The sequence below is a fragment of the Petromyzon marinus genome, chromosome 27 (assembly GCF_048934315.1).
Source record: "Petromyzon marinus isolate PM22_M1 ecotype Great Lakes invasive population chromosome 27, UKy_Petmar_22M1.pri1.0, whole genome shotgun sequence".
In the NCBI taxonomy this organism is placed as follows: domain Eukaryota; kingdom Metazoa; phylum Chordata; class Hyperoartia; order Petromyzontiformes; family Petromyzontidae; genus Petromyzon; species Petromyzon marinus.
The window spans coordinates 8,726,446-8,739,452 of record NC_133693.1 but is presented as its reverse complement, the minus strand read 5'-3'; the positions used below and the strand labels follow the sequence as shown (position 1 = coordinate 8,739,452).

The following is a 13,007-nucleotide window of genomic DNA, read 5'->3' as shown; positions in this document are numbered from 1 at the left end:
GGTGCACGATCAGCTAGGCCTCACACAGGCTGCGCCAGGTGCATGATCAGCTAGGCCTCACTCAGGCTGCGCCAGGTACACACACGAGTGCACATCACCACACCATCACACACACACAGAGTGCACATCACCGCACCATCACACACACACGAACGCAGAAGTCCATCTCGTCACGGCCACTCTCACACTGCTCACCCTCACACGGCTCACTCACACACACGGCTCACACACAGCTCATTCTCACTAACATTTTCACACACTCACGCACAGTTTACACTCACGCAAAACAACTCACAAAAACAACTCACACGCTGCTACACACGCCGCCGCCATATTGCCCCTCACACAGACACACACACACGTGAGGGAGTGTGAGAAGGACATGGCAAACCATTCCCCTCGTACGCATGGCATTTTGGCACATGCATTTAGCAAAAGACACGTTGGAACGTGCTCTGAAATTGCGTCTGCTCTGACCAGTGAATTCCTGTGGCTCCGAGCCAGGCTAGCAATAAGTCATTGTTGGCCGGGCTGAGACCATCAAACTGATAATTGTGTTAATTGTATTCTTGGTTCTTTCGGTAAAGTCACGTAGAAGGGAAACAGTAAAATAATAAAAATATAAAACACTAAAATTCTCACGACGTTTCAACTGCAACACAAGCAATCATTTCTAGATTTAAAGCTTTCGTGACTGCAAGGATCCATACTCTTTGGTTCTATTGGGTAAAGTCACGTAGGTAAAAAATAAAATAACAAAAATTACGACGTTTTGGCCACAACACAAGCGGCCTTCATCAGGTGAAGGGACGAGACTGTCTGGAGGACAGCGCTGGAGTGAAAAAAGCCACGCTTAGATCACGACCTTTAAGCTGTGTGAGAAGAAACAAAGCGCCTTGACAAAGGAATTAGCATATAATTTAGCATTGAAATGGCTGAGTGATTAGCTTGTGACTGGTCACAGAAATGGCTATGTTAGAGTTAAAGCATATACATCCGCAAAGGCACCCCTTGACAAAGGAATTAGCATAGAATTTAGCATTGAAATAGCTGAGTGATTAGCTTGTAACTGGTCATAGAAATAGCTATGTTAAAGTCAGAGCATATACATTCACTGAGGCACCTAGTACAAATCAAACAGGAGAATTTAGCGAAACACAACCACGCTCAGACTGCGGACCTTTAAGCTGTGTGCGAGCAAACAAGGTGTCCTGACAAAGAAATTAGCAGATCGTTCATTTTTACTGATGTTACTAATGGGTTTCTTAGCATTCTTAAGAATAGTGGCTATTTCAGCTCTCGCAACGTCTACTTGGATGTGTCCTACGCCTTTGAGGGCTACATCGACCTGAGAGATGATATCATCTACTGGTATGTGTTTTGGGGTGACAGCAAAATTTAGTCCCCTAGCCAGTACTGTTTTCAGATTGTCCGAAATCAGGGTGCTACTCTGATTGATGACGATTTCCAAAATTCTAAACAAACACAAGATCCAGGTCCGGTTCAATACAGTACACAAAATTCGTGATCTGATCCCACCCGTGAAGGATGTCATTCCTGACTTACAGTACCCCGGGGTTTACAAATTGAGTTGTACCTGCGGTGATTGCTATATCGGGGAGACAAAGCGACATGTCTCTGACCGAATTCGCGAGCACAAATCAGATTTGAAACACGGCAAAACGAATTCTTCTGCCGTGGCTGATCACTGTTACAACGCTGTGGGTGATCACGATATAATTTTCTCCGATACCAAGGTTCTTTGCAAACCCACGGGCTTTTATCAGAGATTTGTTCACGAGGCAATTCAGATCTACAAACACAAACACAATTTCAACCGAGAAGATGGTTTCAAATTAAGCAACCATTGGAAAGATGTTCTAAATCGAACTAAACATTAAACTAATTTCAATGGTACAGTTTATTTTTTTCAAGTAGTGGTACCCCAAACTTTCGCAGCTCTTATAAATTCCCTTTTCACACCATCAATAGGTAAACTCCCCCCCCCCCCCACGCCAAACGGCAAGTCCACCGGCACGTACACCACCTCTTTTCTAAAATCGGCCAATCAAATGCTAATTTTTATGCTAATTTCTTTGTCAGGACACCTTGTTTGCTCGCACACAGCTTAAAGGTCCACGGTCTGAGCGTGGTTGTGTTTCGCTAAATTCTCCTGTTTGATTTGTACTAGGTGCCTCGGTGAATGTATATGCTCTGACTTTAACATAGCTATTTCTGTGACCAGTTACAAGCTAATCACTCAGCTATTTCAATGCTATATTCCATGCTAATTCCTTTGTCAAGGGGTGCCTCTGCAGATGTGTATACTTTAACTTAGCTATTTCAATGCTAAATTCTATGCTAATTCCTTTGTCAAGGGGTGCCTTTGCGGATGTGTATGCTTTAACTCTAACATAGCCATTTCTGTGACCAGTCACAAGCTAATCACTCAGCCATTTCAATGCTAAATTATATGCTAATTCCTTTGTCAAGGCGCTTTGTTTCTTCTCACACAGCTTAAAGGTCGTGATCTGAGCGTGGCTTTTTTCACTCCAGCGCTGTCCTCCAGACACTCTCGTCCCTTCACCTGATGAAGGCCGCTTGTGTTGTGGCCGAAACGTCGTGATTTTTGTTATTTTATTTTTTACCTACGTGACTTTACCCAATAGAACCAAAGAGTACAAGCAATCATCATCAGGTGTGAAAACCACAGCAAGAAAGTTTGAAAAAAGTGGCTTTTTTTTACATTAGCACCACGGAGAGCGATTTGGCAGTTATTCAGATGGACGAGTCCATCTATGTTCGGAAAAGAGGAGGGGGGAGTCGAAAATAATGGATGCGGTCTGAAAGCCACTGTAGGCGTGAACAATCAATTAAGACCCTAAATGGTTTATCAAATCCGTCCAATGATTGCTAAGTCAGAATCCATCTTCTCGGTTGAAATTGTTTATGTGGATAGCCTCATGAACGAATCACTCATGGTAGCCAGATGGCTTGCAAAGAACCTCTGTCTTGGAGAAGTCAATGTCATGTGAGCCTACTGAATTATAACAGTGATCTGCCACGGCCGAGGTGTTGGTCCTACCGTGTTTTAGGTCTGCTTTGTGTTCACAAATGCGGTCCGAGACATGTCGTTTGGTTTCTCCAATGTAACTACTACCACAGAGGCAACTTAGTTTGTAGACGCCAGTGTACTGTATGTCTGGAATCACATCTGAAACAGACGGAACCAGATTACGGATTTTACGTGTTTATTCAAGATTTTGGAGATCTTTTTTGTGATCCCCACAATGTAGGGTAAAGTGATGCAAGTATCTGGCTTAACCACCGCTGCAGTGGCAAGATGTTGACTACCTTGCCTAGTATACAGGAATGTGGTGGATCGATCCAAATTCTGACGCCTATATATTTATAATTTGCATGTTCTCCCCGTGGTCTCGTGGATTTTCTCCGGGTCCTCCAGTTTATCCCTCCATATTTAGAAACATGCTTTCAGAGTATTTGGTTGCTATAAATGTCCACATAAGTACTTCGTTGAGCTATATTTGGTAGCCAGGTTGCTTCTAAAAAAAAGAACACTATAGCTCAGTGGGCCTTACCTGATAAAATACAAAAAATTGTTTAGTTTCAATATAAATTATAATTACTCTTTGGGTCTTTCGGTAAAGTCACACAAGCAATCGTCCTCAGGTGAAAACATGTTTTTAAATCTGAGGACGATTGCTTGTGTTGCGATCGAAACTTCGTGATTTATTATTATTTTTCTATCTACGTGATTTCATCGAAAGACCCAACGAGTATGAATTCCTGCAGTCACGAAAACTTTAAGTCAAGATATACATTATACGTGTTGCTCTACAGCTACATGATCCATATGAAGAAGATCACCTCAGATTAGCACGGTTGACTACTTGCGGTGCGAAAGAAGAACATATATACATACTAGACTTGAAAACCCGGTTTTCTTCAAATGTGGCTGAAACTCGGATTTAAACCCAGGATGTTAACAGTGTAAGCTCTGTGCTCTGACTGCCTCCTGTACTGCCCAGCCACCTCGGCTGGAAACATTATAAAATGTAAAATTACAGTGGAGAAAGAAATACGTGGATAACTACGTATCATATATGGAATTTAATGAAATGAGCATGTACAGTAAATGCATTTGTGATGTATGTATGACCTTTTCCTGATCCACTGTGATATCCTTCATTTAAAATGTTTACATTATCCCAGTAGCCAAACAATCGGTATTCATCAAGGGGATAATAACACTGAAAATTATTATTTAAGAAATGTTCTGACCACAGCATTCCAATATTACCATAATGTACACATGAGCTCAAACCGCAAAGTGTGAATAGGTAAATGTGTTTCGCTTAGATGGCAAACTACTGAGCCTATTTTCCAGAGCAACACACAGCACAGGTCCAATCACGTAACAAAAATTTAAGCATTAATACAAGGCGCATTGGAGATAGGGGTCTGGAGAATTGAAATGGCATTACACTGAAACGTCATTTCCGTGAAATGTCTCAAAACTGCACAGTGGGACACTCGACTCACTTCAAATATAACCTTGAATGTATTGCTGCCTTCTAGTTCTATGCTGAAAGACAGCTCACACGGCTGGTGCCACTGCATTTACATTCATATCCACGCGAAGGCCTCGTTAACACATGATGTTGGTTGTAATCTCCAGCAGAATGTCTACGAAATTGTAAAATATACCTTGCTTTTCAACAAAGTGAAACTAAATCAACTGGCATATTTTCCCACGTGACAACTTGATTTAATTGTCTCTTTTGGGTGGCGGAGCATTATAGTTAAAACATGTACCTACTATGCAATCGAACCCACTATACGACTGTGCATACATGGTACCAAGGCATACCCCCCCCCATCCCCCTCAATTCATCTAATTTTTCTGATTCAGAAGTTGCAATTTTATTAAATATAGCGGGGTCTCGCGGTTGCAGGTGTCACGTGATTCTCTCACATTCAACGCATACAAATCGAAGAACATCACTTCCCAGGCATGTGATGTGATCCATGCATCATGAGATTAACAATCGATATTTATAGATGGATCCATTAATCGTTGGTTCCCTACAGGCTACTATTTCAACAATAACACAGAGTAGCGACATACACCTACATTATAAAGTGACATTTTATTGCCATTGTAGTAAAATGTACATATTGTCAAAATGCTAAATTAGCACCTAGCATTAATAATAATTTGCGTCACTTTGTAAATTCACCGCCGAATGAAAGCCTGGGATTTGTTTAACCGTACTTCACCGGGGGAGCCGGGGGGGCTGACGAAGCCAGGGAGGGGCTGACGGAGCCGGGGGGGGCCGACGGAGCTGGGGGCGGGGGGGGCGACGGAGCCGGGGGAGGGGCCGACGGAGCCGGGGGGGGGGGGGCGACGGAGCTGGGTGGGGGGGGCAATGGCGCGAGCAGAGGGAACCGACACTGACTTTCTCATACATCATACACTGACTCACTCCAACACCATGCACTGACTCGCTCATCATGCGCTTACTCACTCCCATATAATACACTCGCATAACCACTGACCCATTCACTCATCATACAAAGGTTCACTCATCGTGTTCTGGCTCACTCGCACATCATACACTCACTCACACTGCCGCTGACTCGCTCACACATACACTAACTCACTCATCATGCGCTGACTAACACATCGTGCGCTGACTCACACATCATGCACTCACTCAACCTAATACTGACTCACTCATCATACGCTGACTCGCACATCATACGCTGACTCGCACATCATGCACTCACTCACGCTGTTGCTGACTCGCTCACACATCATACACTCACTCACACATCATACACTGACTCACACATCATACACTCACTCACACATCATACACTGACTCACTCATCATACGCTGACTCGCACATCATACACTGCCTCACGCTGCTGCTGACTCACTCACACATCATACACTGGGAGTGTCGTGCTGCCAGCTATGGCTGCAGGTTTTGTCGTACGTGTTATGTATATCGTTTATTGTTAAATTAAAAATCACATTTCCTATGATTACTGTTGTTACATTGTTTTTATAGCTTTATTTTGGTCTGGTTGAGGTGTAATAGTTTTCTGCAATGTAGATTCATATTTTGTTTGTTGCGGCTGCACCCGACTTAAGAGCCGCATGGCTCACAGGGCTATACCTAATAAATGAAAACTTGCAAAAATGAAAAAAAAACACCTGGGAGTTTTGCACACAGCATTGGTGTACGGTGCTTTTTCTGGAAGACTTTGCTGTTTTTTCCTGGATTTTTTTTTGCGCGTAGTCACTTTAAGATGTTTTTCTTGTTCATGTTTTTGCTTGTTGCGGTAGCACCCGATTCAAGGGCCGAATGGCTCACAGGGCTATACCTATTAAATGAACTGAACTGAACACTTCTCATTGTGGGTTGTTTGTGGGGGGTGGGGGGGGGGCCCAAGCCTTAGTCAGATATCCATTGCTGCTGTTGTTAGCCGCGGATGGGAATCAAAACTCACGCCGCGGGGTTCATATTAAATTATTTGTTTTACTAGGTAGGACCCTCTGAGCTACGTCGCTATATATCTTTTTAGAAGCGACCTGGCCACAAATGATAGCTCAGTGAAGTGGCTTATCACGTGGAAATTGTATAGTAGCCAAATACTCCAAACGCATGATTCTAATTGTGGAGGAAAAACACCGTAGAACCCAGAGAAAAAGTCCACACGACCACAGGGAGAACATGCAAACTCTAAATATACAGGCATCAAGGTGGGGATTGAACCGACGACCACCTGTATACCAGGCGAGGTAGTTAACATCTCGCCACCGTGGCACCCTCTGTGTCAAATGTAACTAAAATTATAACGTGGGTGTGATGCTAAAATGCATCTGATGATGATGATGTCACCTCATATACACTTGTTGTGGAGAGTAAGGGAATACCACCAGAAGCTTTCTCATTTAGCTATAGCTCATTAACTCTGGTATGGAGAGTTGTCTTTTTAGGTGCGGGATATAGGGAGGGGGGGGGGCACCTTGAGCCATGGCCCTGCACTTGAGCAGGAAACTTAAAAGAAACTCGAATTCTAATGTATGTTGAACTTCTTTCACCCCGTACGTAGCCAACCGTGCTAATCCGAGGTGCGATTGGCACGGTTGGCTACGAAGGCTTATATGGCTGTGTTTACCAATCATCCGGCTCATACTTGCCCAACAAACTCATGAGCGACTCCCCCACCACCACCAACGCGGCTTCCATCACGAAAACAATGGCCGGCGCTTAACCGGGTCTGGATAAACTACCGGAGATGCGGAGACGTAATAGATACCTGATGCACAAGTGTCAAGTAAAAGGTTATCCTGTGTGCAATGGCAGCTATGGCTACGAATACCGAACTATGGAGCGTATAATTTCACACTGCCCCAAAATAAAAACGTGAAGGTACTGTTTTCTAAAAATTTGCGAACTCTAGGAAAAAGCACTTGAATGGCTAAATAACTTATCACTGAATCTCCAATAGTTGCCCTTCATTGGCCACACAAAATAACCATCATTAAATATCAATGGGCTCATCGTACTGTCTGCTCAATGCTGTGCCACTCCATAAAGAACAAATTAGGTACAACAAGTGATTTTGAGTGCAATGCACCCACTCACACACGAATACTTATGATCACATGGATAATTATACACCATTCATAATGAATCTCCCAGAGATTGGGAATGCATTCTATATATAGGGCATTCAAAATTGGCTGCATGCCAAATCTATGTAATGTGAGGTTCTAAATGATCAAATACTGCAGTACAACAACATAAATTCTACACAGACAAATATAGCATGTTAAGCGGTGCTTTTCGTGTGCCAAAAAACTGTTAAAAAAAGCTCAAAGTGCTGTCATCACTTGACTATACCACTCACAACTGCAATTATCAACACGACTTCAATACGGCAAGGCAGACGGGAAAATGAGTAAGCGTGGTTATATATGCGCACATCACAGCAGGTGAACAAAAACATTTCCAGTCGATTACTTTTAGTTTGTTAACGACCGCACACCAACAAATACGTTGTGTGTATACCCGAGTGCATGTGCATGGGAGTTGTTTTAGGATACCGTTCAACATAGCTGTAGCAACTAAATTTGTGCTATTCAATGAGTATCTGTCTGAGTTTTATTTATCTTTTTGTGCTTAGTTCGTTGTCCTTCCCCCGCAACTCCAATTCACATTGTTCGATACAAATGGCGTGAAAGAAGTTCAAGATACATATAATAAAAAAAATCTGCGTGCGCGCGTATGTACGCGAGTGCATTCTTACACAAGTCTGATATCTGTTTTGAATTTATTTGTGCAAGTTTTGTGATGTTTTTGTTTCATGCAGATGGGTTCTTGCCGTCACACAAGAATGGTCTGTAAAATGATTTTTCGCCACCCGTAATTGCACCATAAATCATGCTTGGACAGTACAAGGACCTTAATTGCAATGCTTGCAATGGAATTCTGCTTCGAACCAATTCAAAAAACATATCAGTGGCAGAGTACAGAGGCAAATATATTTAAAATGCAATGTGTTTCACTCGAGTTTAAAAGGGCACTTGCCTTTGTTACATAAGTAAATTTGTCTAGCCTGTTAAAATAGTGGTGGACTACATTCATTTAATATCTATGCAACATTCAAATAAAGTAAGTCACAGCCTGGAAAAGGTTTTATGTTTTTCAATATCCACTTGTCTATAAAACTGATGGTACCAAACTCTCAATCACGGTATGCATTAATTTTGTATAATGGTAAATGTAAAAAATTATCCATTCACAGACAGTATTTAAAAACATGCATCACACTAGTGAAATTGATATTTAATTCACTCTTTTAGAAACGCCTACTTGCATAAACCTTATTCATATTCTTAGTTCTTTCGGTAAAGTCACGTTGAAGGGAAACAATAAAATAATAAAATATATATAAAACAATAAAAATTCTCACGACGTTTCGACCATGACATAAACGGTCGTCATCAGGTGTGTCGGTGTGTGATGACGACCGTTTGTGTTATGGTCGAAACGTCGTGAGAATTTTTATTGTTTCATATATATATTTTATTGTTTCCCTTCAACGTGACTTTACCGAAAGAACTAAGAATATGAATTACTGCAGTCACGAAAGCTTTAAATCAAAAATTGCATAAACCTTGTGAACTTAACAATGCCCAGGGTTATTAATCTAAACCCCCCAAACGTTTATCAATAACAATGCCGTCAACATATAATAGACTACGTTACCAAAATGGCCCTTCTTCATAGCACGTAAAATTAAGAAGGGTCTTCATTATTATATAATGTTCCTTTTAAGGCAGTGTTATTGATGAATATGTTTGGTTTTGTTATTGTTGTAAATTGTGTTTATGTGCCACTGCCAACACGGCATCTCAAAATAGGTTCTGAATGTACTTGTGTTGTGCAATTTTAATCGTAGTGTTTAATAAATAGGAGTTCGAAGCCACCGGAAATGCAAATGCTAAATATTTTAATAGGCCGAGGTAAGGTAAACTTTTATACCCAAACCCCCTTAGAAAGTTGCTTAAATATGAAAGCCGATATGTAAATGGTTCTAAATGAATGCAGTTTGCCATGTACATATGACTCGAGCATAACACAAGCATTGCTGACCCGCCCATCCTCCAATCTAAGTAAATATTCTGATGCCGTGAATTGTTACAGGAACATGCACCATCCAAATACATTTAAGGGAGGGGGGGGGGAATGGCGTGGGAACAAATAATCCTTAAATAAAGTACCCACGTTGCCTTGTATTTTGCAAGCATGCGTGCCCTAACAAGATATTTTTTAAGTGACATATGTCAAAATGGGACCTTTTTGACAGTATCAATGTAGGCAATAAAAAATGTGTTATTTAGATGTTCAAGCACCAAATAGAAACCCATGCTCTGATAATGTTTTGTCTGCATGTTTACCACAAGTACTGAGTGTGTTTAATGCAGACTTGATTCCTTGCAAAAGGTTTCTATTTGGTGTTTGAACATCTAAATACCTCCTGTTTTATTGCCAGAAAGGGTAAAACCTATTTGGAATTTTTCACATTTTGAAACTAGCAAAATGGTCCGATTTTGTAGCTGCTATTCTTTTTTCAGACAGATGTCAGAGCCATTATAATTCGTCCATTCGTTTATTATCTATAAGCCGATTATTTGCTTTGTGGAAGAGTAGCCCTAGGGGATCCCTCTTAACACGGTGCAGGATCCCCTTCGCTTGGCAAGCTTGAAGGAGAGATCATAACAGGAGTTTGTGTAAAATGCCCAGGTGGTTTTTGCCATTCACTGAGGGTGCAAAGACTGAGGAAGGTAAATAAATAGGCAGACGCAGAGCACACAAAGTGCTTGCCTGTTCAAACGAGAAATGGGGCGATGCTTGATTCCATTGACAGCTACAAAGCTCCAGTGATGGTAATTACACATTCCCATGACAGTGGCCCCGGGGGGGGGGGGGGAGAATGTCTCTTCACAGGATTACCACTTTTGACCTTTAAGATGAGTTCACCCCTTTTTGCGGGATTGCAACTCGGCAACCTTCCTATCGTGAACAAAGTGCTTTGACCACAGCGCCACCATGTCAGACTCTACACGGTCTACCCAAGAGTGCACTGACCTGTCGCTTGCTGGATATTGATACCTGTATTGAATCATGTGTATTAAGAGTGGAAAAAAAAAAATTTCAATCAGCGTTTTTGCTGAACAGGGCGTCCAACCCATACGGAAATGCAGCTGTTTAAATTCCCAGCGTCTAGGATGAGCATTGCTCACCATACCTGGCTGTGATGGTAGACAGCTGGCCATGGTTTGCCCGCTGTGGCGAGGAGACCGTTACAATTGTGTCGAAGCGGCCACAGCCCAACCGAGCAGTCGGCCTTCCGTCAGTCAGGAAGAGGTGGATGAAGAACGCGTGCAGGCCTTCGCTGCCACCTGCACTCACGAGCGACACAATCACTGAATTCGCGAGGCCCCTCCTCGCCCGATGGGTGCTCTCTTTCACTTGTTCACACGAGGATTGCCCACGACGGCACGCGGTGGCCTGATCGTGGCTTTTACCGGCGTCGTCAACATATCGCCCACGGTGGTGCAACTTCATTTTCTGAGGAAATATACATTTTGCCATCACCCCTGGTTACAACGCCAGCTACGAGTACAAAGCAGCGTCAATTGGTTGCTTTGTATAGTTCACCAAGCTGTAAAGAAGCACATGCCCCGAGAGATGTCTATAATATTATGACGCATCAATAGTTTTGAGGCGATTGAACGTATTCTTATTCTTGGTTCTTTCGGTAAAGTCACCACGTAGAAGGGAAACAATAAAATAATAAAAAAATATAAAACAATTAAATTATCACGACGTTTCGACTGCAACACGAGCAATCATCATCAGGTGTGAAAACCACAGCAAGACAATTTGAAAAAAGTGGCGGGTTTTTTTTTAACATGCTCGGCTCTGACAGATCGTGATGTATTTTACAGTCAAAGGGGGGCTGGACGATAATTAGTGGCCCAAAGCAAGTGTCTCTCTTGAAGCTGAAATGAATAGGTCAACAGTCACAGACTTCTGAGGTGATTGGGTGGTAGCATAAGACAAGTCTAGTGTGCTCGCCTTAATGTCTGAACTTTTGAGAAACCAAGGACACAGTTTGAATGCTCGTCTTTTCCACTGCAAGTATGCGCTCGTGCAAATATTATCGACCAAGCGCGCGTTCATTCGGAAGGAGCATCGTGCTCATGAATTGTGGACACACAACAACTTGGTGTGTTCTACATTTGGAAAAAAACCCCAACGAAAAAGAAACCCACTATCATGGGCAAATATACTGAATGTGATGCAATTACAAAAAAAGTGTCCATGAGGGAATATTCGACTACAAACATAAACTTCCATACACGTGTAAAAAAAAACAAATACATATTTTTTTACTGCAACGTTTCCAGTTATTTATACGAAACGTAGAGCATCACTGGCCGAACAAAAATATGGTGTACTTCAACTGGCCCCATAGTTCATTGTAAATTAAGAACTGTGAAACAATAAGACGTTAAACAAATCAGTGTTTGTGCGATGTGCTGATCACAAATCCTCTGTGTGAACCCAATGCTAAGATGACACGCACACGAGGCGTGCAATGGATTTGCACCCACTGGACCCAATATCCTTGTTCCTTTGGTGACCAGTTAACCCCGGGACGTGTGATAGATGATAGAATAATGGACAGCAAGTGTCACAGCGTGGTCCCAGAACTCCAAAGCTTGTTAAGCAACTGGAGTTGTTGGCTTTGTGAAGCAACGCAGTGTCGAGCTCATATGGTGATCATGAAAACTCATAACATCCTAAATGTGCAATGCACCACTTTATAACAGTTTGATGTAATAATAATAATAAAGTATCGCTTCTACATATATAATACATTTCCATGTGAAGGTGTTAAACCAGCCCACATCTGGTGTTCTGAGTTAAGGCAAAATATGGTTCAGCGTTTTCATCGAAGGTAGGCCTACTCACTGTAAAGTATCGTTCCATTCACCGCTGCAGTCATGACGGTAATGACGATTTCAAAAGACAAGTCTTTTCTCGGAGAAAAATCATTCCTTTCGTTGTTGTTTTCCAGCAGCAAGGACAGAGCAGGCAGCTTCAGGAAAGAGCTCCCACCAAACGATGGAAAATATATGGTGTCATCTGCAACAATAATAAAACACAATTACAATGAATAATTGCATAGCAACCTACTAATAAAAATACAAATGCGTGAAGTTTATGAAATCCTGTTTGGGAATTAACCACGGTGATTATGAAAGCAAAAACAGAAGCAATTACAGTCAAGTCGGCAATGAGTGAGATGCCTCATACCTGAACTCTAACATTTAATTAGCTTACAGAATGTATTTATAACCATTTTTTCTTACTACATCTCTACTTGCTTCAGT

The 13,007-nt window shown here is 42.0% G+C and overlaps 1 protein-coding gene across 6 annotated transcripts in view; it reads right to left on the bottom strand.

Moving 5' to 3' along the window:
* The window catches only part of EYS (eyes shut homolog), a 539,265-nt gene that overhangs the window by 67,893 nt on the left and 458,365 nt on the right, over nt 1–13,007 (bottom strand). For all 6 annotated transcript variants that reach the window (XM_032961555.2, XM_032961552.2, XM_032961557.2 and 3 more), the window contains 2 exons: nt 12,586–12,759; nt 10,853–11,006 (listed from right to left, as the gene is read on the bottom strand). In XM_032961555.2, the coding sequence (XP_032817446.2) occupies nt 10,853–11,006; nt 12,586–12,759 (328 nt within the window). The remainder of the gene's footprint in view (nt 1–10,852; nt 11,007–12,585; nt 12,760–13,007) is intronic.